The 26,095-nt window shown below is 36.7% G+C and overlaps 1 protein-coding gene across 1 annotated transcript; it reads left to right on the forward strand.

Annotated features, from left to right (window-relative positions):
• The first annotated feature begins 3,211 nt into the window (after positions 1–3,211).
• Positions 3,212–8,637, forward strand: LOC104241357 (mitochondrial succinate-fumarate transporter 1). The gene is made up of 2 exons (XM_009796298.2): positions 3,212–3,760; positions 7,854–8,637. The coding sequence occupies exons 1-2, from the start codon at positions 3,368–3,370 to the stop codon at positions 8,388–8,390; spliced, it is 930 nt and encodes a 309-aa protein (XP_009794600.1). The 5' UTR covers positions 3,212–3,367; the 3' UTR covers positions 8,391–8,637.
• The last annotated feature ends 17,458 nt before the right edge of the window (positions 8,638–26,095 follow it).

A 26,095-nucleotide genomic window follows, 5' to 3' on the forward strand; every position in this document is an offset into this window, starting at 1 on the left:
GATGGCTTGAGATTATGCTTGTACCGTAAGGGGCCCCTCCAGGAGTCTGCACACCTCTAGTGAACGCGAGTACCCATTGTGATGTGAGATATAGCCCGAGGGGCTGGTATTATTGTGAGATGTTGCCTGAGGGGCAGATTTGTTGATACTGCGCCCGATGGGCGAACCTTTATGTGTTTATCTTTCTTAATTGCTTGTCATTATCTGTTTAATTGTTGAAAAGGTATTTTCCGAAGTTTAAACTGAACTTAAAGGACTATTCGTATTTTTACTGATTCACTGTTTTAATGGTTTTACTGCTTCATTATAGCATGTTTTTGTGCCTTACGTGATTACCTGCTTTCAATCTTTATTTATGATTATTACTCACTGAGTTGGAGTACTCACTTTACTCCCTGCATCCCGTGTGCAGATTTAGGCGTTGCGGATCCTGCCAGTGCGAGTTGAGAGCTCCAGGCAGATTTTGGAGTCCACGAGGTAGCTGTTTGGCGTCCGCAGTCTCGTGTTTCTCCCCCTTATCATTTCTATCTCTTTATCAGACAGTTTGTAATAGTTTATAGACTTCTCAGACTTGTATTAGAACTTGTAGATGCTCATGACTAATGACACCCCGGTACCGGGCTGTGTTGGGTTGTTCTTCCGCATATTATACTGTTGACTGCTTAAACCTTGGGTTATTTCATCATGCTTTTATTGATCAATCTAATTTAGTTCTTGTTTATCTTATATTTTATATTTGATCTAACATTAATGAATAGATTATATAACCAAACATTTGGCATGAAATATCCAATCATTTTAACTTTAAGTAAGTACATACTTATATCCTAACTAAAAATGAATTGAGCCAGTTTTTAATGCTTAATTGAGATGTTACTTGAGTTTACTTAATTTCAATCTTATGACTCAAACATAAGCATTACTCACCTAACCCTCAGATTTAGAGAGATTCAACGAACTACATTTTTATTGATTATGATTGACACTCATAGTATAGGGTTATATATAAACTAATATTTCCTCCGTCCCACTTTATTTGATTTTTTTAGATATCAAGAATAGATTAGCTTCTTCTTTTTTAAAGTTATCTTTGGAATAAAGAATTTAGGAGTGATTATTATATTTTCAATAAATAAATTAAGGCTAATATGGTCAATTTTATTATTAATTAATGTTAAAAGTTGGATACATTAATATGAGTGAAAATAACAAAAAAAATCAAATGAAAGTGGACCGAAGGAACTTGTCGACTGTCTATGGAAGCAACAAGGATTAAATTAATTTCCTAATTGTTAGAGAATTAGAACTCAACTTGTCATTAGAAAAGCTTTAATGAACACATCCAGGAAAGTTGTCTGTATTTCAACTTTTTGAATTGATTATTAGTTGTGTTATTAAAAGCTTAGTAATACCCAGTCAGTTATTGCAACTTTTTCACCAGCTTAGAAACAGCTTGCACTGCAGGCTGGATCCTTCGCTGACCTCTTGGCAATGACCCCAAAAACACAATAAGTTTAGTGTACGAGGACCACTACCATGTCTAACCCTATATATAATACTGTATTTGACTAAATATTTGGTACAATATTATTAAATACAGGATAAGACCGTTTACAATAAATCCTTTAGGTTCGATCCTTATTCGGACCTCGCGTATAGCGAGAGCTTATTGCACCAGACTGCCTTTTTATTATTATCCTTATCCCATATAACAAACGATCTCTAAGTACTTTAATGCGATTTGATCAGGGGCGGAGCTAGAAGTCCGTATTCAAGTTCAGCCGAATCCAATAACTTCTGCTCAAACAGTGTATTTGTGTTAAAAAGTTTATTAAATATATACATATATTGAATTTACCCAATTAATAGTATTTAAAGTCGTCGTTTTAAAATTTAGAATTCATAAAGTTGAAATCTTAATTTGGCCTCTATATTTTATTGGAGTCTTAAGCATAATCTCGGGTTTTGAGTCAGGAGTAGAAATAAACTAATTTTGTTCTTGTAACATTAATCTTTTGCTTTGTAATCAGTTTTACATCGACAAACACAGATTTGATGAAGCCATTTTCTTTCTCTTTTCCGTTATGAACATACATTTGTCCCTTTTATATCAGAAAACATAATTTATTTTTGCTTCTTTATAACTTCTCTCTCTAAATCCACCGTCTATAAAACCTATTTTTATCTGTGTTAAGTTTTTTTATTTATTTAATCATTTGATATTCAAATTTATTGGCCCGATAATTCGCGCGACAGCTCCATTAAAAAGGTGAATCCCCCTTATAAATGATACCTTATGACTTTAGTGTTTTATCTCGAAATTATTACTTCCCTCGGTTCACAATAAGTGACCAATTTATTTTTAGCACGCCCATTAAAAAAATATTAAATACTATACAAAAATATCTAGTATGACTAAACTACCCTTAATTAAATATTTAATATAAGGAGTGAGAAAACTTTTTAAGAATATGTACATAAGAGTAATTTTGTAAAAACAAATTGAATTCTTTCTTGATTATATAAATGAACACTTATTTTGGACCAAAATAAAAAAGTAAATTGGTCATTATTTATGGACCGGATGGAGTAATAATTAGATTGTATTCACTAAAGGAGTAAAGAATAGCTCAATTCTTTAACGGGTCGTTTGGTTGGAATACAATTTATAGCGGTATAAGTTATAGCGGTATAAGTTATATTGGGATAAGTTATGCTGAGATTGTTGTTTATCCATTGTTTGGTATGTTGTATTAAGAATGACAATTGCATTATTTCTAAGAAGAAGTTATAAGTTATATCGGTGCTAATTACCCCACCTTCTATAAGGTATAAATTATCCCAGTATTAAAATTAACACCAAGATAACTTACGTCCGATATACTAACCAAACAAAATATTAAGATGATATTAAATTTTTATATCAGTCTTATACCTTCTTATACCTCGTACCAAACGAACTAAAGAAGTAAAGAATAACTCAATTCTTTAGTGACTTCTCAATCTATTGAGTAGTCAACTCCAACTCTTCAACTTTACTTAACATCCTTTAAAATATTGAAAAAACAATAAACAAAAACAAGAAAAGAATGAGAAAAATAATTAAGTATAAGAAGTGCACGTGAGTTTCACAAAAAATAATGGTCGTCATGATATTTCTTTCAAATCAAGAATTTAATTAAAAAAAGAAGTAAAAGAAGCATAATTTCTGCAAAATTCACCACGTTTCTCTTACGTCTGATAAATATGCCATTTTTCCTCCTTTGAAACTCCAAACAAGAAGAAACACTAAAGCAGGGGAAAAGGAGACGGACCTTTAAAACGTCATCGTTTTAGTTCTCCACTTCCCCCTGCTTTATTCATTTCAATGGCTGAACAAAATTCAACGAATAAGAAAACAATTCCACCATATATGAAAGCAATTTCCGGTTCATTGGGTGGTATTGTGGAAGCCAGTTGTTTACAGCCCATTGACGTTATCAAAACCCGGCTTCAACTGGACCGGTCCGGTTCTTATAAAGGGATTGTTCATTGCGGTTCGACAACTATTCAGAATGAAGGCGTACGGGCTTTGTGGAAAGGTTTGACGCCGTTTGCTACTCATTTGACTCTCAAATATGCGCTGCGTATGGGTTCCAATGCGGTTTTACAGGGTGCGTTTAAGAATTCGGAAACGGGTAAGCTTAGCCCACAGGGTCGGGTCATGGCTGGTTTCGGTGCGGGTGTTCTTGAAGCTCTTGTTATTGTCACGCCATTTGAGGTATTAGTTTTGCTCGTATGGCAATTGATTACTTATCTTAGATAATTATTGAGAACTCGTCTGATTATTACTCCCTCCATCCGTAATTTATGAGATGGATGAATGATTGTGCAAGCCATATATAGTTTTAGGAAAAAAGGAAGTGTTTTAAAACTTGTAATCTTAAACAAGCCATTCATATTTGTGTGGTTAGAAATATTCTCATTATGGGTAAATTGGTAGTTTAAAGTTGAAATATTTCTAGAAATAGAAAGTTGTCATTTTTCTTGGACAAACTAAAAAGGAAATAGGATCACATAAATTAGGACGGATGGACTATCCAGTCACCTGGAGCTTCGTTTCTTTTTGCCTAAGTGCGTTAGATTTTTCTCTTGGTGATATTGCAGCTTGAAGTACTGATAATAACAAGGAAATGGTACTAAAACTAACCATAAAAAGTGTAGGTAAAATATAAATTAATTGTCATTATCCATTAAAGAAAAAAGAAAAAAAAATTAGTGGGTATGATGAGAGACTGTTGCTGACCGTAAAGAAAAACTAAAATGAACTTTACATGCAGAAATGATTCTGCACTGTTAAAACAGAGTGATTTGGATAGAGGATCAATAACTTAGATTGATTTTAGATTGTTTTCATACTTGCAAATGCCAATTAGAAGCTTATCAAGTTGGTACACCATATGTTAATAGGGTGTTTATTTTAAAGGTGAGTTTTCATTCAATCACTTGATCGCACTACCAAATACTGCTTCAAAGTCTGTAGCTATATTGTTCCTGTCGTTCCTGAGATAAGTTCCTCTAGAATACAACAACAACAACAACAACCCAGTATAATTTCACTTAGTGGGGTCTGGGGAGGGTAGTGTGTACGCAGACCTTACCCCTACCCTGCGGTAGAGAGGCTGTTTCCAAATAGACCCCCGGCATCCTTCCCTTCAAGAACTTCCCACCTTGCTCTTGGGGAGACTCGAACTCACAACCTCTTGGTTGGAAGTGGAGGTTGCTTACCATAAGTTCCTCTAGAATATGACACCTAAATTGCTATAACAACAAAAATATATAAAAGTTGTTACAATGTGGTAGACCTGAAACAAAGAATTGAACATGTGTCTATATTCTACATTATTAGAGTTTGGGCACCCATAGTTTGGACTCATTTCAGATTTTTGTTTTTATTTCTTCGAACAAGGCAAAAATAAACATAGGACAAAAATATCCCTTAAAACCCCAAATACATTTTCTCTAGAAGAATGGATTAGCAGGGTCTTTGTCCTGCCTTCTCCAAGAACTGAGGTCATTTCTCTTGCTCATGTACACTCACCAAAGACTAGGCTTAGAATGACTTAAGATCTCTTGATCATCGTTCATTATCACTCATAAGGGATGAGAATTTGCTGGTAATTAAGCCACCCTTCCTCTTTTTTGTACAGGAAGAAATTAAATTTTCATTTTTATACTCTCTTTTCTCATATTTGCTGCAGTCATGTGATAGATAAGTAAATATGCTAATTCCTAGCAAATGAAGGAAGTAGTTTATACATAGTAGTGTTTCAAAAGTTGCAAAAACTGAATTATCAATCTTCTGGTTAGATTTTACTGTCATTTCTCTGCAATTACCTGCACTTCTCTAGAAAAATTATGTCTCAACTCCCAAATTAAGTGTCAGTTTTATTTTAGGTTGTCTCAGCACACCATCCGCTATTTGATACTTTTCTACTCATTTTTATTAGTATATGAATGGTTGGATTTCACGTTAGACTACAAATCCTTCAATCTATTGACTTCATCTCCAATTGTAGAACCACTTTTGTTTGCATAAAATTTCAAGTCTGACATTAATACGTAGAGTGGGACAATTAATTGAATGATATGCTGGTTTATACTTTATCCACATAGTGGAAGAACATTCTAATTATCCATGTTTTTTTAAATTTCAAACAAAGCCATGAATAATTTGTCACAGAATGAGTGGTAGGTATTTGATCAGATGGGGTTAAACTGAGGTTCTGTGGAAACCATATATGCTCAGTGCAGACCGTAGCTGATTTTGAGGTTCTGTGGAAACCATATATGCTCAGTGCAGACCGTAGCTGATTTATGTGATTTTCCAGTTGATTAAGCATATTTTTCCAATAAATGGCCGGTAATATATAGTTAGGTTTAAGGGAAGGGGTTTATTTCTTGAAGAATTAAGGAAGGAGAAAAACCTTGCTAGTGAAAAGAACATATATTAGGATCGATGATTGTAACATTTGTTAGTTTGATTATTCTTATTCGAAAATAGGAATTTTGTAGCCCAACTGTGGACAAAGCAATTGTAATAAAAATATATGTATTAGGAATTTTCTAGTTCATTCAAATTAATAGATATGCCCAGAAGTATTAGTAGTTCTACTATTATTATTTGTGATTAGTGTTGATCAACTGCCCAATGAGTTGAAGGCAGGTAATAAAGTGCCCAAGAAGGACGTAAGATAAAGCCGATTCACCAAGATAGAAGAGGTCCTTGGCTAAGTGGAGTTCGAAGTTTGATAAAGGGTGCTTACCCTGTGCAGGAAGTGCAAGTGCTTCCCGGTTAGCGTGGGGTTAAGGGGAGAATCGGTGTATAACATACTCACGATTCTCCTTGAATAAGATAGATTGGACCAAGAAAGCAAGGCTTAGGGAAAAAGGAGCTCTGGAGTGTCGCTTCACAATTAACTAGACTGAGAAATCAAAGTTTAGATATGGATATGCAGCTTTAGTGCCTTGTAAGAAAAAAATAATAATTGGATACGCAGCTCTAGTGGGGGTATTGGAATAAGAACACTAGGTTGGATAAGAAAAAATTAGAGGAAATAGAGTAAGATTGCTGAGATGAAAGCTTATGCCATGGTTACAACACAGCAAAGAGCATTAGAAATTTAAGTGCTACAGAATATAGTTGAAAATAAATAGGAGTATAATATCAAAATGTCAAGAGCGATTCAAAATGGTGCTAAGATGAAGAAGAATTAGGGAGAGTGGGACAAAGGACCAAATGTGTTGCTTTTCCATATAATGTTCCTTTTAGGTGGTGGAAAGTATCATTCACTTTGGATTTTTATTTGTTTGTTGGCGAAGACTCCTGTAAATAGCTCGGATTTGTGACATCCGGTGATTCATTAATGTGAAAAAAGAATAATATGACAGAGCAGTAAAGGGAGCAGAGAGGACCAACGCTATTTATCGTACAAGGGTTTATTAGCCACCTGTTCCAAAAGAAAGTAGTGGAACTTGGATCAACAGGGAACGGTTTTCTCTTTTTAAGATACGTAGTGGCTCATTCTTTGAATTGTGAGGATGTATGCAAATTTACCAATAGAGAAGAATTTGGTTTAGTTGAGTCCAAGCACTCAAAAGTTCTGTGACATATTCAGCCAACACTTTAAACAGATTTTGTAAAAGCAGATAGGAAGAAATTTGCCTCACTGTGATACATCGGAGTTGACCAAGCTTTATCATAGGTTTTATCAATTTACATTGACGACCATCCATTTAATAGAAATTGATGTTACAGAGCAACTCATATTGTCCTTCAAGTTTGATATCCTCCTTTGAACGGAAAAGAGAGCTTAGTTGATGGTGATGGATACCTAGTGATTCCTGAGGAGTATGGAAGGGTCCTCAAAGGATGCTGTGGAAACATTTGGATGGAATACTTTTTTTTTAGCTTAACTGTGATGCTTCAACTTCAGGGCACGTACAAATTGCTTGTATTCTGCACTGTACATGTGTTTCACATTTTTATACAGAAGTCTTTAAAAGCTAATGAAAGCATCTGTAAAATGATTAAACTCGAGTCCATTTGTATATGCTCATTTGTTGAGCTTTACTTTCATTTTCGACTGATGCTAGGCTTGAAGTGGAATACGTATTCGCGGTTCCAAACCGAAGGTTGTCCTGTATCACTTGTCTGGAATAGCATCTACGTGATATTAATTTCTGGTCATTTGCCACTTTGCATAATATTGGCATTACTGCTAGCATTTCTAAAATGGAATAGCATAGAAATAGATTTTGAAAGGGAAGTCAGCTTAAATCACTAAAAGATTGTCAAACTTTGGTTAGTGCAGGTGGTGAAGATTAGACTACAGCAGCAGAGAGGATTAAGCACTGAACTTTTGAAATACAAGGGACCTATACACTGTGCTCGTATGATAGTTCGTGAAGAAGGCATTCTTGGTCTCTGGGCAGGTGCTGCCCCAACTGTTATGCGCAATGGGACGAATCAGGCCGCCATGTTTACAGCCAAGAATGCATTCGACACTATGTTGTGGAAGAAACATGAAGGTGACGGAAAAGTTCTTCACCCCTGGCAATCTATGATATCAGGATTTCTGGCAGGTACAGCTGGTCCCATATGTACCGGTCCATTTGATGTTGTGAAAACAAGGCTGATGGCTCAGAGTAAATCCGTGGGTGAGTTGAAGTACAGAGGTATGTTTCATGCCATCTCAACAATACATGCAGAAGAAGGATTACGTGCCTTGTGGAAGGGGTTAATTCCCCGGCTCATGAGGATCCCACCTGGGCAGGCGATTATGTGGGCTGTGGCTGACCAAATAACTGGCTTTTACGAGAGGACATATTTGAAAAATGCACCTTTATAGGTACTACTGCAGTTTTGTCCTCGCCTTTTCTTCGTTCTAGTTCTTAGTTCATTTTTTGGCAGAAGCTCGGCAAATTTTCCTTTATAGTTCCTTTGTCTATTGATTTAAGGCGTAAAAATGATGGTTCTACACCTTTTTTACTGAGATGCCTCAACCTTAACGATGTTTGTTTGGATTATCTCGATCAGGCTGGGGAACAAGTTTTGCAGTGAAATCAATAATTTATGAAGTCTCATTTTTATATGTATGAGCATGGAAATCCCAACTGGTCAGACTGAACTCTGAAGTGCTTGAGAACATTGTTAATTTTTTATCCTTGTCAAAAAAGAAAAATAAAAGACATTTCTAATTATTATTTTTTAAATGGAAAAGGGTTAAAAGTGCCCCAAAACTATTTGAAAAGGTTTAAAAATGCCCTTCATCCACTTATTGGGCTAAAAATATCCCTCCATCCATCTTTTTAGTTCACTTATGCCCTTTAACTGTTAGGTCAATGTTGATTTAAAAATAATTATTATTTAAATTCCACGTGACAACTTCTTATTGGTCGAAATTAAAATATCTAACCTATTAGAAAGACTAACCCATATCTAACCATTTCTCGGACTAACCCGCCCCAAAAATTGACCCGACCCGAATAAAAAGTCCAACTAAAAAAAAGACGTGCCACTTCCACTGACTCTGGGTTATCTATACCCCTACTGTCATACTTTGGAACAATAATACTCCTATTTTGGATGGAGTGTCATGTGGCAGCATCGGATTAAAACGACCCATTTCCTTTTTTATATCCGACTTAAAAAAAAAAACCACAACCTGACCCCTATTTTCAGTTTTTTCAGTTTTTTTTTTAAAATTTCAGTTTTTAAAAGATGAAAATATTTTTCAGTTTTTACACAAAAAAAAAATGCTTTAAAAAAACTGGAAAAAAAATTCAAAAACGAAAATATTTTGTTGAAAATATTTTTTTCAGTTTTTAAAAAACGAAAATATTTTGTTAAAACAAAAAAAAATCTGTTTTTACAAAAAGAAATGCTTTAAAAAAATGAAAAAAAAAATATTTTTTTGTAAAAACTGGAAAAAATAAAAGAAGACCTTACTAAATTAGTGAACTACTGGTGCACTAGTTTAAAAAAACGAAATATTTTGCAAAATAATTTTTTTAAATTTTACAAAAAGAATAATAATTTTTTTTAATTCAGCATTGACCTAACGGTCAAAAGGCATAAGTGAACCAAAAAAATGGATGGAAGGGTATTTTTCGCTCAATTGGTGGATGATGGGTATTTTAAACCTTTTCCAATAATTTAAAGGCATTTTAACCCTTTTCCGTTTTTTAAATAATAGTCGCTCTAGTATTCCCCAACTTTGACCGGAGAAAGTTACTGGTAACAGTTCCATTCCTTTTTCAAATAGAGCAGCTGAAGAAGTATAGCTGTACAAAAAATTCATATTTCAAATCTGATTTATGGCTTCGTTGGCTTTGATATTGCTACTTAGCGAGCTTTGAATTCGTCCGTCAAATTCAAAATTACATGTTTTCTATACTAATTGACGATTTAATATAGAGGTATTATCACTTTTAGCCTGCGCCAGAAATTATTTATATTTGGTAGCCGAAAAAATGTATAACATTTGTATAATTTTTGTATATAAGATACAAAATATATATATACAAAAAATATATAAATTTATACATTTTTTCGGCTATTATTTTTACAGTGGCTATACAGTGTCATTTTTCGCTAAATATACATAGTTAACATAGGGAATCAAAACAAGAATAATGCTATAACATAGGGACTAAAATTGTTATTTACCCTTACAATATATTAAAGAATACTAGCTTTAGTGTACTATATATATAAAAATAAGTTGTTGGTTGTACCATATATATTGAATACACACAACTATAAAACTTACATAAATATTACTCCATTAAAGAATATATTAGAGTTATTTAATAAATATAATTTATTTTTAAATGATGGAATAGATCTTTTCCTACCTACCTCAAATGCCTTATTGGGATTCCAGGCTTTGCTTCCAATTACTGAAGTTAGTTGTTTGTCTTCTTTATTGAGAGATTAATTAGTAAGATATACTTGAGATAAGGAAACTTATGATAATATTATAATACAACCTATTCAGATTCTCTAAAATTATATTTATTGAACTTGACATGCAACTGTGAGATATCCTTTCACCAATGCTTCGATATTTTGATGTTTAATGATGATGGTCATAAGAAAATTTATATCTGATAATATTTATTATAATATGTATTGATATTGTGATGATCCAAAAGGTCATCTTATGTTTTGGAATTCGATTTTGTGCTCTTAAACCTTAAAATCTCATTTTTACCTTCTTCGATTTGTGTGCGCAGTTCGGGCGTATTTCCGGAAAGCTTTTATGTTGAAAGTTGATGAAAATAAGAATTTTTGTCTTAAAAGTTAATTTTAGTTGACTTCGGTCAACATTTTAGGTAAACAGACCCGAACTCGTGTTTTGACGGTCCCGATGAGTCCGTAATGAAATATGGGACTTGGACGTATACCCGGAATCAAATTCTGAGGTCCCTAGCTCGAGTTAGGAATTTTTGTTGAATAAAATTAAAAGCCTGAAAATCTAATAGTTTTAAAGAATTGATTGATGTTTGGCCTTGTTGATACCGGGTCGTATTTTGGTTTCGGAGCCCGGTACAAGTCCAATATAATATTTATAACTTATTTGTGAAATTTGGTGAGAAACGGAATTGGTTTGACGTGATTCGGACGTCCCGTTGTGAAGTTAGAAGTTTTAAAGCTTTCTTAAAAATTTCATTCGATTTGGTGTTCAATTCGTAGTTCTAGGTGTTATTTTGGCGATTTGATCATGCGAAAAAGTTCGTATGATGTTTTAAAACATGTATGCATGTTTGTTTGAAGCCCGGAGGGCTCGGGTGAGTTTCGGATAGGCTACGAGATGTTTTGGACATAGGAAAAAAAATCTAGTTGTTGGTGTCACACCTTTCCGCCCCCGCAAGGAGTGAAGGAGTTTTTCCAATTAAAGAACAATCGAAACGGGATTTGTTTATTTATTTCAGAGTCGCCACTTGGGAGATTTAGGGTGTCCCAAGTCACCAATTTAATCCCGAATCGAGGAAAAGAATGACTCTGTATTACAGTCCGCGAACCAGAAATCCGGATAAGGAATTCTGTTAACCCGGGAGAAGGTGTTAGGCATTCCCGAGTTCCGTGGTTCTAGCACGGTCGCTCAACTGTTATATTCGGCTTGATTATCTGATTTTATACAAATATGAACTTATGTGCAAATTTTAACTTTTTACCGCTTTCATAATTATTATTATTAAGAATGTGAACATCGCTTAAAACATGTCTTTGGACTGCGTCACATGAAATGCACCCACAATCCGGAACATATTTTTATTCAGTGTTTTGGGATTTGGATTTGGGTCGCATGAAATGCACACCCGAGTTTAAGAAGGTAAAATTATTAAAATGCGCGCCTAAAGCGATTAGCGTATTATTATTTTGGGTAAGGCCGTGGAGTTCGCTAAGCGGCCGATCCCGAGTTCTAAGTAATTAACACATACATTTTTGTGAGGGCCCCGCAATCTGTGCGTTTTTTTTTGCGAGGCTCGTCTCATTTTTATTTAAAAGGATAAACCTACAGTGACTACATTTTTTCTATTAAGTTTGTTTCTAAAATAAAGGGAGGAATCCTAGTTAATAATACTTCCTAACTCATGTTGCAATTAACCTTAACTAATTATCCACAATCATTCAAATATCCAATTATCAACAAATGCAAGTCCAGAATCAATTTCCAAACTTATTTCCTTTAACAGAGTTAATCAACAAAACTATTCTAGGCTAATTAGTGTTAAGCAAATCCAACAGTCAAATTATACCTCCAGTTTTCAACTAACTCACAATTGCCATTACTAAGTACAAAACAGTATGGCTCCGGGATTGCACTGCCGATTATTAGGACGAGTGAGGACTGTGAATCACAAGATCGCTTTATGTTTTGAATAACTTTTGAATTTTAAAGCTTAACTATACTAAATGAAATTCAATTACCACATGTCTTAACAAACTATCAAATGTCCCGAGCAGTCCATGAGTTCGACAGTCCGAACCAATCTAAATCGTTGTAAAACAATTTTAATCACATTCTAAACTACTACAATCCATTATGATAAAATACGACAAGACTAAAGCATTCAATGAAGTTATGTTTCCATTTTTTTTTATTTCATTTTTCAAATGGACAGCTACATGGTTTGAGATTCAGGACATGTACCTGGAAATGACAATACAAGAAGAAAAGAAGGAGGAGTCAGCAACAGTAATAACACAGCAACGCAACAGCAACCCAACAGCAGCAATTCAAACCATATTCGAGGCCCGGGAAAATTTGAAGAAAAACCAAAACAAGCTCAATAGAACAAACCCAAAAGTTTGTAAAAGACTAAGCAACAACAACCCACATCACCACAAACAGACTCAACCACGCGTGTATTAAACCCGAAACTAAACTCCTCTCTCCCTTTGTTTTTGTTTTCTCTTTATAAACTCTCCAACACTCTCTTAGGATTTTCTGAATGTCTGCCTCTCTCCAAAAATAATCCTCTCTCTAAAAACCTCTCCTTTTCTATGCAAAAATGACTCTATTTATAACCAACACTCTTATCTTGAACCACTAACCCGAAATATTTCCCTAATTGCATGTCTTGCCCCCACTACTTAATGTTTTTCTTATTTAATTCCCTTGTCCCCCATGCCTACATGTTTTGTCCCCCACTATATTAAACAACTACATTATTCCCCACTAACTTATGTCTTGCCCCCCACTATATTAAACAATTATATCAACCCCCCACTACCTCATGTCTTGTCCCCCACCATGTACTATTTTAATATTATTAATGCCTAGTGGACGAAGCACTCAGATTAAATAATTGTTCAAATTTTCAATTCCAAAAATACCCCACCGACCTTACAGAAATTACCATTTTACCCCTGAAAATACTGCAATTTACCAATCTACCCCCATCAGCTATAACCAATTCACCTAATCAATTCCAACCAAAATACAGCAAATATAACCAATTCCTAAACAAATTCAATTAACAAATTCAAACTAAATCTAACAATATTACAGTCAAGACGAAGGACTAACATATTTCTATATTAAAAACTAAATCTCTTTAAATTAATAAGAACAAACTGAAGAAATAATTAATTGAACTTCAACTTAAAACTAACAACATTATAATTAAACTAACAATTTCTACATAAAAATAAACAAGAAAAAAATGAAACAAACTGAAGAAGATAACAAAACGATAAACACGAAATTAATATCAAACATATCTGATTTCAGATCCGAACACATCAATCAAATTACGGACAGAAACGAAACTTAAACCAACTAACCGGATCGGAACGACGATGAACTCGAGCGAAAACAAATCTGCCCGAAAATAATTATCGCACCAAAATAACTCGATGCCGAAAACGACCACGAACGGACCATCGAAGAAGATGGTCGTTTGGTGTCGTTTGAAAAACGAAGCAGTGGCAGCCCGTCGAAGCTGGACGAAGCAGAAGGCAGCAGCAACGCAGCAGGTGCAGCTGGTTTTGAAGCAAATGCTCGACGAGGCAGAAACGATGGTGGTGGTTTGGGCAGTGGTGAGCGGAGGAGAACAACGAAGAAGACGAAGTAGCAGAAGCAGCAGACATGGTGATTTGGACGTGAAGCAGAAGAAGCAGCAGCGGTGGAGCTTGGGGCGAGGCTGGAGGTCGTTGGACTGGAGGGTCTGGGCGTTCATGGTGCTGCTGGGTGGCAAAGACGAAGCAGTGGCAGCGGGGTCGTTCATGGCTGGTCGTTGGTTGAAGATGTGAGCTGAGTGGTCATTTGAGAAGATGAAGGTGAAGGGGCAGCCATTGTCGAGCTTGAGCTAGACATGGAGAAGACGAAGCTGAAGGGGAGGTCGTTCATGGCTTGGGGGGTCGACGACTGTGTGTGTGCGTGCGTGTATGTTGAAGGAGAAGAGGAGGCAACCATGGTTGGGAGCTTGGAGGGGTTGTTCATGGTGAGGGTGAAAAGAGAAAGAGAGGGGGGCGGATGGGTTTAGGTTTAGGTTTAGGAAAAATGAAGTGAAGATTAGGAGGGGTTAGGTCATTTGGGGTTATGGGGCGGACCGGGTCGGGTCGACCCGGTGGGTCTTTGGGTTGGATAAGGGGTTATTTAATTTGGGTAGAGGTGTTTTGGGCCTAGGTTCAAAATTGAAGAAGAGGCCCAATTCCGATTTTTCTTTATTTTTTGCTCTCTTTTCTTTTACTTTCTAATTAATAAAACTAAAATTCTAAATTAAGTTATAAACTAAATTAACTTATCAAAAATACTAACTAATTCCTAGCAACATTTATCATACATAATTAAACACTCATTAAAACAAAATTGCACAATTTGACATTGAATGCTAAAAATGCAAACGATGCATATTTTTGTAATTTTCATTCTTGTAAAACAAACTTAATTACTCATAATTGTAGAATTAAATCCTAAATGCAAATGCGACATATTTTTGTATTTTTTATTAATTTAACAAATAAACATGCATGGACAAATATAAATAATTATCCTAAAATGCCGCGAAAATTCTCAAAATTGCACACAAAGGAAAATCGTTTTATTTTGAATTTTTTGGGAGTAATTCTTTCATAGGGCAAAAATCACGTGCTTACAGCTGCCCCTCTTTGTCCGAAGACACAAAGAGTTTTCGTGCAAAGATAAAGTGAGCGATTTTTGCCCATCTGAGTACTCCGTGTGAAGCATTTTTTTGAAAAAGATTTAACCGAACCTTTGCTTCAAAGGTTTCCTACATATCCCTGGCTAGAAGGGAATCAGGTTAATGTAGTTCGGGAAGTTTTGGTAGCTGGGACTACCATGGGACTGCAATGTTACTGCTGTTGCATGCTGTTATTACTACTTACCGATCTCCTTATTACACCGTGCTTAAAAGAAAAATCAAGAAGCTAGGCTAGACTACGGATTACAAGATCTCATCTATCTTCCATTTGTTCTTGATGCCTTGCTTTCTCGTCGGCTTGCGTCTATTCCGGTGCTTCTTTCTTTCGAGAATTGACGGGGATGACACCGGCCTCTTGCCTCTTTGAATACCAATTCTCACTGTCTGGTTCGGTCCGCTGGGGATATGGCTTCCTTCATTAAGCTTTTCGGTGGTTCATCTAGGGATACGGCTTTCTTCATCAGATTTGTTATGCTGGGCATAATTTAATGTTCACAGGCCGCTTATTTCAAAATGTGTCTTTTCTTCCTTTTGACTCATGCGCTTGAATTTGCGCTGGGACCTCTTGTTGCAACCTTCTGCTTTCCGGAGAGTTGCTGGTTTCAAGACCTGAAATGTAAGGACTGGAAAATATTCCTCTTGTTATACAGGTGGGCACCTGTTTATCTAAAAATATGAAAAGTATTCCTCTTGTTATACAGGTGGGCGCCTATTTATCTAAAAACATGAAAAGTATTCCTCTTGTTATACAGTTGGGCGCCTATTTATCTAAAAACATGAAAGTATTCCCTTGTTATACAGGTGGGCGCCTAATTGGTAAAGACATGAAATGTATTCCCTTGTTATACAGGTGGGCGCCTAATTGGTAAAGACATGAAATGTATTCCCTTGTTATACAGGTGGGCGCCTAATTGGTAAAGACATGAAATGTATTCCCTTGTTATACAGGTGGGCGCCTAATTGGTAAAGACATGAAATGTATTCCCTTGTTATACAGGTGGGCGCCTAATTGGTAAAGACATGAAATGTATTCCCTTGTTATACAGGTGGGCGCCTAATTGGTAAAGACATGAAATGTATTCCCTTGTTATACAGGTGGGCGCCTAATTGGTAAAGACATGAAATGTATTCCCTTGTTATACAGGTGGGCGCCTAATTGGTAAAGACATGAAATGTATTCCCTTGTTATACAGGTGGGCGCCTAATTGGTAAAGACATGAAATGTATTCCCTTGTTATACAGGTGGGCGCCTAATTGGTAAAGACATGAAATGTATTCCCTTGTTATACAGGTGGGCGCCTAATTGGTAAAGACATGAAATGTATTCCCTTGTTATACAGGTGGGCGCCTAATTGGTAAAGACATGAAATGTATTCCCTTGTTATACAGGTGGGCGCCTAATGGTAAAGACATGAAATGTATTCCCTTGTTATACAGGTGGGCGCCTAATTGGTAAAGACATGAAATGTATTCCCTTGTTATACAGGTGGGCGCCTAATTGGTAAAGACATGAAAAGTATTCCTTTGTTATACAGGTGGGCGCCTAATTGGTAAAGACATGAAATGTATTCCCTTGTTATACAGGTGGGCGTCTAATTGGTAAAGACATGAAAAGTATTCCCTTGTTATACAGGTGGGCGCCTAATTGGTAAAGACATGAAATGTATTCCCTTGTTATACAGGTGGGCGCCTAATTGTAAAGACATGAAAAGTATTCCCTTGTTATACAGGTGGGCGCCTAATGGTAAAGACATGAAAAGTATTCCCTTGTTATACAGGTGGGCGCCTAATTGGTAAAGACATGAAAAGTATTCCCTTGTTATACAGGTGGGCGCCTAATTGGTAAAGACATGAAATGTATTCCCTTGTTATACAGCTGGGCGCCTAATTTTCATCAGTAACTTCGAAAATAAAATGCATTTGGCAATGATTTATGAATATATATATTTTGGCAATGACCCATCATATCCTATTCGAGGGCGGATAGACCCATCATATCATGTTCGAGGGCGGAAAAACCCATCATATCCTGTTCAAGGGCGGACGAACCCGAAATATCCTATTCGAGGGCGGACGAACCCAAAATATCCTATTCGAGGGCGGACGAACCCAAAATATCCTATTCGAGAGCGGACGAACCCAAAATATCCTATTCGAGGGCGGACGAACCCAAAATATCCTATTCAAGGGCGGACGAATACAAAATATCCTATTCGAGGGTGGATGAACCCAAAATATCCTATTCGAGGGCGGAAGAACCCAAAATATCCTATTCGAGGGCGGATGAACCCAAAATATCCTATTCGAGGGCGGATGAACCCAAAATATCCTATTCGAGGGCAGATGAACCCAAAATATCCTATTCGAGGGCGGATGAACCCAAAATATCCTATTCGAGGGCGGATGAACCCAAAATATCCTATTCGATGGCGGATGAACCCAAAATATCCTCAAAACTTGAAATTGTCTTACCTCCGGCTGTTTTTCAAAAAATTGTGCTGTCTTGCTATCCCTTAAAACTTGAATTGATTTCCTCGTTCCTCCGAGAAAATTTTCGACAATGGCAGAAAATGTTTTGCCCCAGTTTTGGTGCTTTTCCTTGTGGCATGTTTTCTCCATTAATAAGTTTTCCTTTTCCTACTTCAAATCAAAGAAAATTTGTTAGTTTTAAAACATGGTGAGTGATCGTGCCACTCCTGCTGGGGATGGTTTTTCCCTTTCTCCCTTCCCCTCTCTGTGTTTCATTACGCTATCAAAACTTGCTGGGGATTATTTTGCTGGGGATGAATTTTCCTTTTCTTCCTTCCCCACTCTGTGTTGTCCGACCCTCTTGGAACTTGGTCGAAAATCTGTCGAGGATGCTTTTTCATCTCGATGATCTGCTGGGGATAACACTGCAAACCGCTGAGTACCACTGCTGGGGATAATCACTGCTGAGGATAACTCTGCTGAGTAAAATATGTTATCTTACTCCTTCCAAAACTACTTCCTTTAAGTAGGATGTTTCATTCCTCTGCAAACTGTTTCCTTTTGCAAAACTGGTTTTTCTCTTCTTCTTTTTTCTCTTTTTTATTTTTATTTTTATTTTTTCTTTGTTTTGTTAGCTTCTTCCTTCGAAGACTACTTCCCTTAAAACTCGTTTTGCTTTTCCCCGAAAAACTGTAGGGGATACCGCTTTTCACCAAACTTGTGTTATACTTCCCGAAAATTTTCGAAATGAACGAAAAATTTTCTGTCCCAGTTTGACAATCTTTCTTGTGGCGCATCTTTCCGTCGTCGGTAGTATTCCATGTCCCTGCTTCAAATCAAAGAAAATTTGGTCAGTTTAAAATGTGGTGGTTGGTTGCGATACTCCTGCTGGGGATGCCATCAACCATTCTCCATCTATGCGTTGTCTGTCCATCTTGAAGCTTGGGCTGATACATTCCGCCCTTCTTGACGATTCATTATTCCCAAACCTCTTAACCATTTTCCCGGTCTCCTTATCTGACCTCATGCATTTTCATGATAGCTGATGTCACTTGAAGATCACTTTCTCTGTCTATTCGTGTCACTGAAACAACCTTTTCTGCTGGGGATATCCCTCTTCTTTTGTGGCATAGCTCGGAAACTGGCATTTCCCTACCTTTTAGTCTCATATGAATTTCCCAAATCATGCCCATTGCTCTCCGCATTGTTCTTTATTTATTTGTCCACGGGCCTTGGCCTTGAGGTCTATAACCTTTGATTTTGGCGGGGATATCCCTCTTGACACTCGTCCATCCTTTTGTCAATCTCCTTTTACTGGGGGAATATCTTTCTTGACACTGGCATCGCGCTTGTTCCTTGCTGACTATACCACTTGGATGTACTAGTCAGATCTCGTCTTGCATAATTGGAAAGCTGATGGTAGATTTTGAAGTCATTTCTCACTTGTTCTGACCAACCAAACTCTATTGGGGAAATTTTCTATGAAAGGAGAAAGATAAACAAAAAGGGAAACGAATAAAGACAAAGGAAAAAGACGACTCTTTAACAAGAGAAAGTATAAATAAAAACCTATCAAACGCAGATACCGACTCTAATGGTCATTACATGCACATGTGGCCTATCCTCTGCCGTCAATCGTCTTTCAAGATCTTCATTTGGCGATTCCCCATCTGATTCTTAATCTTATTCGACTTGTAGTGCCCAAAGGGTTTTCACTATCAAGCCTCTCTCATTTTGGTTTTTCTCTCAGTTTTCATCGCCTTATGGTGCCCGTGAAGATCTTCACCAATAAAACTCTCTCATTTGTATTACTTTCCAGCTGGGGATTTGGAGTGTTGCCGATATGACTCTCTCTGCTGGGGATTCTTTTCAGCTATCAATTCATTTCCAGTCCATGATCCTCTTATCTGTTGGGAATCGGGGTGCTATCCCCGACTTCCGTTTGTATGACTTGGCATCTTTCGAAGACTGGTCAAAAGGTCTTTCTTTGGACCGTAACGTGGGGTTTTGGATAGGGCTAGAAAGAAAGGGTATTAGCGGCTCAAAACGAATCAATTTGGGTTCAAAATTTACAACCTTCGGAACCAGATTTCTTTACATCAAACACAACTTCTGCCCCAGTTTCTTGCTTGGGGATTTTTTTTTATTTTACACTATGCACACTATGACCGAGCCGTGAAGCGCCTACGTATCTTTTTTTGAGGAATCAGGTCAAACGTAGTTCCCAATTCCTCTATTTTCTTCTGACTTTCTTTTGTTTTTGTTATCATTTTTCTTTTCTTTTTTTTTTCTTTTGTTGTTTTTTTTGTTGTTGTTTTTGTTGCTTTCTTTTCTTTTCTTTTCTTTTTCTTCCAAGTTTGGGTTTCTAACCTTCGCTACTGATTCCGAACGAGGGGTATGAAATAAAATAAATAAGGCTCAAAAGGGGTAACGAAGGATGAAGTGTTTAGGTAGCGGAATAAAATGCTTTCAAAACATGCCAAGTGCAAACAACACAATTAAACAAAGATTTGTAACCTCTTCTGATGGTGTTGGACTTGACAATTATATTCACACATTTGCTTTTTCATTTGTCATCTCTAAAGTACCGTTGGGCAACACTCTCACTCTCGACCCTCATGTCAATTTGGCGAATCCTGCTTTTAACGGTTTTCTTTATGTTTTACTTGCCCCAGTTCCGCATGACTCGAGCTCCGAATAATCTCAAACCGCCCTTATTTCTTTTAAATGTTCCGATTACCTCTTAATGGTTTTATGATTAACTTTTAAGATTAGGTCCAAACTGTGTGCGCATGTCATGTCACTAGCATTGGCGCTGAACAAAAATGATAAAAGAACTAAACAAAAAGATGACTGGAAATAATAAAAGACCGGATTTTGCATTAGACTAACGGTGAAATGGTTTGAATAACAAAACAAACAAAAACAAACCAGAATAAAATCCCAAAACAAACCTGGACAAAACTAAACAAACCGTTATGACAAAAATGGAAAGATAAGAAAATTTGACACAAGACAATATCCGGATTACAACCCTAAGAATAATCCGTACAACAGAAATGACAACAAAATAAGCCACCAAAAGCTTCTCTCTTGTTAACCAAGGAACGGAGCGTCCTCCCACTTTATCAAACCTGGCATCTTAGCCATTGAGCTTCGCATCAATATTGCCAAGACCATTACCAACTTCAATATCATCAACCTCAGTCAACAAGTTCCCAATAGGATTCGAGTGCTTCTGTCATCAGGCCTCATCCCCACAAAGTGTGCATCATGACGTGCAGGTAAAGGATTCTGCATGATATTCTGGGTGTCATTGTCTTGGATTACAATCAGGTTTTCCTGGATCTTGTGTTTCCGGCTTACCACAAACCAACTGCCTTAACTTTCTTTGCGATTCAAAACAAAACAGGTTAGAATGGACTCAGTCGGTCCTCATTATTAACAACATTTTTTCCCTTTTTTTCTTTTTTTTTTCAGTTTTCTTTCTTTTTTTCGATTTTTTTTTCATCATTTTTTTTGTGTGTGTCGAATCTTATGGAGATTGCCTACGTATCATGACCCCGCATGAATCAGACCTTGCGTAGTTCGGCCAAAATGAAAGGTAACAACAATGAAACATTTTTTTTGGAATTATCAATTTTCATAATAAAACAAACTGGGTTTCAAAGGTTTAAAGATGACCTACAAACTCGAAAATCAAACAACCCACATATTCTAATCAAAAGTTTTACAAACTCAAAAGCAGACGGCCAGCTCCCTTTCTCCGTTTGACAAATGCAACCGAACGGTTATTTTTGTAAATGTGGCCCCTTCCAAATTTCACATGAATTTTGAGGTCGTGGAGGATTATTTTATGACACTTTACAAACTTGTCCATTCTTTTACGAAAATAGTCTTTCGACAACTGAAAGATACTCTAAGGCTATTTCGGCAAGAACGGTTTAAGACGCTGCCGAAGTTGGCTCGGCTTATTTTGACCAAAAATCCAAACGGTATTTACCTGACCGCTGACTCTTTGTTTTTTTTTCAATTAAATAAAAAGACCTGGTGTTGCAAACACAGCCTTTCAGCGTCTCGGGGACAAAGATTTTAAGGCTGCGTTAGCTAACCGGCCAAAATCCTAAAAATGACCCAAGGTGGCTGTTTATACAAAGTCAGCCTTCCGGCGTCCCTTTCGGGAACATTCGGCTATTTTTGACAAAAACAGCATCACTCGACTTATTTGTGACTCTTTTTATTATTTTTCAAAATAGAAAACCCGATATTGCAAACATGGCCTTTTAACGCCTCGAGGACGTAAATGTTTAAGGTTGTGTGGGTCAATCGGTCAAAATCTAAAAAAATTACCCCAAAAGTGGCTGTTTATGCAAGGTCAGCCTTCCGGCGTCCCTTTCGGGAACATTCGGCTATGTTTTAACAAAACAGCGTCAATCGACATATTTATGACCTTTTCTTGTTTTTCAAAATAGAAAACTTAATATTGCAAACACGGCCTTTCAGCGCCTCGGGGACGAAGATTTTTAAGGCTGTGTGGGTCAACTGGACCAAATCTAAAAAAATGACCCAAAGGTGGTTGTTTATGCAGAGTCAGCCTTCCGGTGTCCCTTTCGGGAACATTCGGCTATGTTTTGACAAAACAGCGTCACCCGACTTCTTTATGATGAAATTAAAATTTGACATATTTTTTGGCTATTTTAGCAAAAGGGGAGGTTGGACCCGATTAGGGCTGCCTACGTATCTCACATCCGGTGAGAATCAAACCAGCGTAGTTCGCCCGATAAACTAACTAATTTTTGAAAACAAACATATTTTTTCCTTTTTCTTTATAGCAAAAGAAACTATTTTTCCTTTCCGTTTTTTTTAAAAACAAAGCAAACTAAAATAAAGGACTCTTTCATACACACTTTCTGCTTTTGGGGTAAACAAACAATTTTTAAAAGTAAACTATTTTTTTTTTCAAAATTTCGGCAGAGTTCTGACAGTACTTGGACACTGGTTTTTTCTAAATTAATCATCTAACTCTCCACTTGCTATTTTTCTCTTTTTCTCAATTTTTCCCCCAAAATTTTCTAACATTCCCCTAGATTCAGAAGCCGGTCAACATGCGGGTTCGAAACAAATAAATGCACAGAGCATAAGAAGGATGCATCAGGATGGTCTTTTCTATTTCAGGTTGCTATTCCTAGACGGACCCAACCCCTGTGTTGAGTCCCCTAAGTCAAAAATGCACATGATGCAAATAAGCGTTCCTACTAGGGATCCGGCATGAAGTTGAGTTATTCTAGGTTCAGAACCTGGGTGTTTGTTCTAGACCTGGCTTACCCGAGCGGACAGCTCGAGCCGAGGGGGGGCAGCGTACCGGGAATACAGAAGCTTCACCGGCTTAGCAACTTGTCCGAACCTCGTTCTAAATTGGGATTTGACACTATACAGAAAAGAAGTCACACGAAGTGCACCCTTCTTCATGATTTAGAAGACTTAGAGAGGAGATGGGTTTCGGCACAGTTTATATATAGTTCACAAAATATCAAAGCGGTAAAAGCAGTTAGTTAGCACATTAAGCACAGATCATGTAACAAAATCAGATAAAGCTAAACACAACAATTTATTCTAAGCTCGATTTCTAACCCTGGACCAGTAGTTCTGGGTTAACTTCCCAAGCAGAGTCGCCAGAGCTGTCACACCTCCATTTTCCGCCCCCGCAAGGGGTGAAGGAGTTTTTCCAATTAAAGGACAATTGAAACGGGATTTGTTTATTTATTTCAGAGTCGCCACTTGGGAGATTTAGGGTGTCCCAAGTCACCAATTTAATCCCGAATCGAGGAAAAGAATGACTCTGTATTACAGTCCGCAAACCAGAAATTCGGATAAGGAATTCTTTTAACCCGGGAGAAGGTGTTAGGCATTCCCGAGTTCCGTGGTTCTAGCACGGTCGCTCAACTGTCATATTCGGCTTGTTTATCTGATTTTATACAATTATGAGCTCATGTGCAAGTTTTAACTCTTTACCGCTTTTATTATTATATTTTAAAAGAATGTGAACATCGTTTAAAAACATGTCCTTGGATTGCGTCACATGAAATGCACCCGCAATCCGGAACACATTTTTATTTAGTGTTTTGGGATTTGGATTTGGGTCGCATGAAATGCACACCCGAGTTTAAGAAGGTAAGATTATTAAAATGCGCGCCTAAAGCGATTAGCGTATTATTATTTTGGGTAAGACCGTGGAGTTCGCTAAGCGGCCGATCCCGAGTTCTAAGTAATTAACACATACATTTTTGTGAGGGCCCCGCAATCTGTGCGTTTTATTTGGCGAGGCTCGTCTCATTTTTATTTAAAAGGATAAACCTACAGTGACTACATTTTTTCTATTAAGTTTGTTTCTAAAATAAAGGGAGGAATCCTAGTTAATAATACTTCCTAACTCATGTTGCAATTAACCTTAACTAATTATCCACAATCATTCAAATATCCAATTATCAACAAATGCAAGTCCAGAATCAATTTCCAAACTTATTTCCTTTAACAGAGTTAATCAACAAAACTATTCTAGGCTAATTAGTGTTAAGCAAATCCAACAGTCAAATTATACCTCCAGTTTTCAACTAACTCACAATTGCCATTACTAAGTACAAAACAATATGGCTTCGGGATTGCACTGCTGATTATTAGGACGAGTGAGGACTGTGAATCACAAGATCACTTTATGTTTTGAATAACTTTTGAATTTTAAATCTTAACTACACTAAATGAAATTAAATTACCACATGTCTTAACAAACTATCAAATGTCCCGAACAGTCCATGAGTTCGACAGTCCGAACCAATCTAAATCGTTGTAAAATAATTTTAATCACATTCCAAACTACTACAATCCATTATGATAAAATACGGCAAGACTAAAGCTTTCAATGAAGTTATGTTTCCATTTTTTTTATTTCATTTTTCAAATGGACAGCTACATGGTTTGAGATTCAGGACATGTACCTAGAAATGGCAATACAAGAAGAAAAGAAGGAGGAGTCAGCAACAGTAATAACACAACAACGCAACAACAACCCAACAACAGCAATTCAAACCATATTCGAGGCCCGGGAAAATTTGAAGAAAAACCAAAACAAGCTCAATAGAACAAACCCAAAAGTTTGTAAAAGACTAAGCAGCAACAACCCACATCACCACAAACAGACTCAACCACGCGTGTATTAAACCCAAAACTAAACTCCTCTCTCACTTTGTTTTTGTTTTCTCTTTATAAACTCTCCAACACTCTCTTAGGATTTTCTGAATGTCTGCCTCTCTCCAAAAATAATCCTCTCTCTAAAAACCTCTCCTTTTCTATGTAAAAATGACTCTATTTATAACCAACACTCTTATCTTGAACCACTAACCTGAAATATTTCCCTAATTGCATGCCTTGCCCCCACTACTTAATATTTTTCTTATTTAATTCCCTTGTCCCCCATGCCTACATATTTTGTCCCCCACTATATTAAACAACTACATTATTCCTCACTAACTTATGTCTTGCCCCCCACTATATTAAACAATTATATCAACCCCCCACTACCTCATGTCTTGTCCCCCACCATGTACTATTTTAATATTATTAATGCCTAGTGGACGAAGCACTCAGATTAAATAATTGTTCAAATTTTCAATTCCAAAAATACCCCTCCGACCTTACAGAAATTACCATTTACCCCTGAAAATACTGCAATTTACCAATCTACCCCCATCAGCTATAACCAATTCACCTAATCAATTCCAACCAAAATATAGCAAATATAACCAATTCCTAAACAAATTCAATCAACAAATTCAAACTAAATCTAACAATATTACAGTCAAGACGAAGGACTAACATATTTCTATATTAAAAACTAAATCCTTTTAAATTAATAAAAACAAACTGAAGAAATAATTAATTGAACTTCAACTTAAAACTAACAACAATATAATTAAACTAATAATTTCTACATAAAAATAAACAAGAAAAAAAATGAAACAAACTGAAGAAGATAACAAAACGATAAACAGGAAATTAATATCAAACATATATGATTTCAGATCTGAACACATCAAACAAATTACGGACAGAAACGAAACTTAAACCAACTAACCGGATCGGAACGACGATGAGCTCGAATGAAAACAATCTGCCCGGAAACAATTATCGCACCAAAATAATTCGACGCCGAAGACGACCACGAACGGACCATCGAAGAAGATGGTCGTTTGGTGTCTTTTGAAAAACGAAGCAGTGGCAGCTCGTCGAAGCTAGACGAAGTAGAAGGCAGCAGCAACGCAGCAGGTGCAGCTGGTTTTGAAGCAGATGCTCGACGAGGCAGAAGCGATGGTGGTGGTTTGGGCAGTGGTGAGCGAAGGAGAACGACGAAGAAGAC

Source organism: Nicotiana sylvestris, chromosome 12 (assembly GCF_000393655.2).
Source record: "Nicotiana sylvestris chromosome 12, ASM39365v2, whole genome shotgun sequence".
Classification (NCBI taxonomy): domain Eukaryota; kingdom Viridiplantae; phylum Streptophyta; class Magnoliopsida; order Solanales; family Solanaceae; genus Nicotiana; species Nicotiana sylvestris.

What these genes read in the sequence shown, in the direction of transcription:
- LOC104241357 (XM_009796298.2), top strand. Translation starts at nt 3,368, where the DNA reads ATGGCTGAACAAAATTCAACGAATAAGAAAACAATTCCACCATATATG. An exon ending in TTATTGTCACGCCATTTGAG is followed by an intron (nt 3,761 to 7,853) that starts GTATTAGTTTTG and finishes TGGTTAGTGCAG; the next exon opens with GTGGTGAAGATTAGACTACA.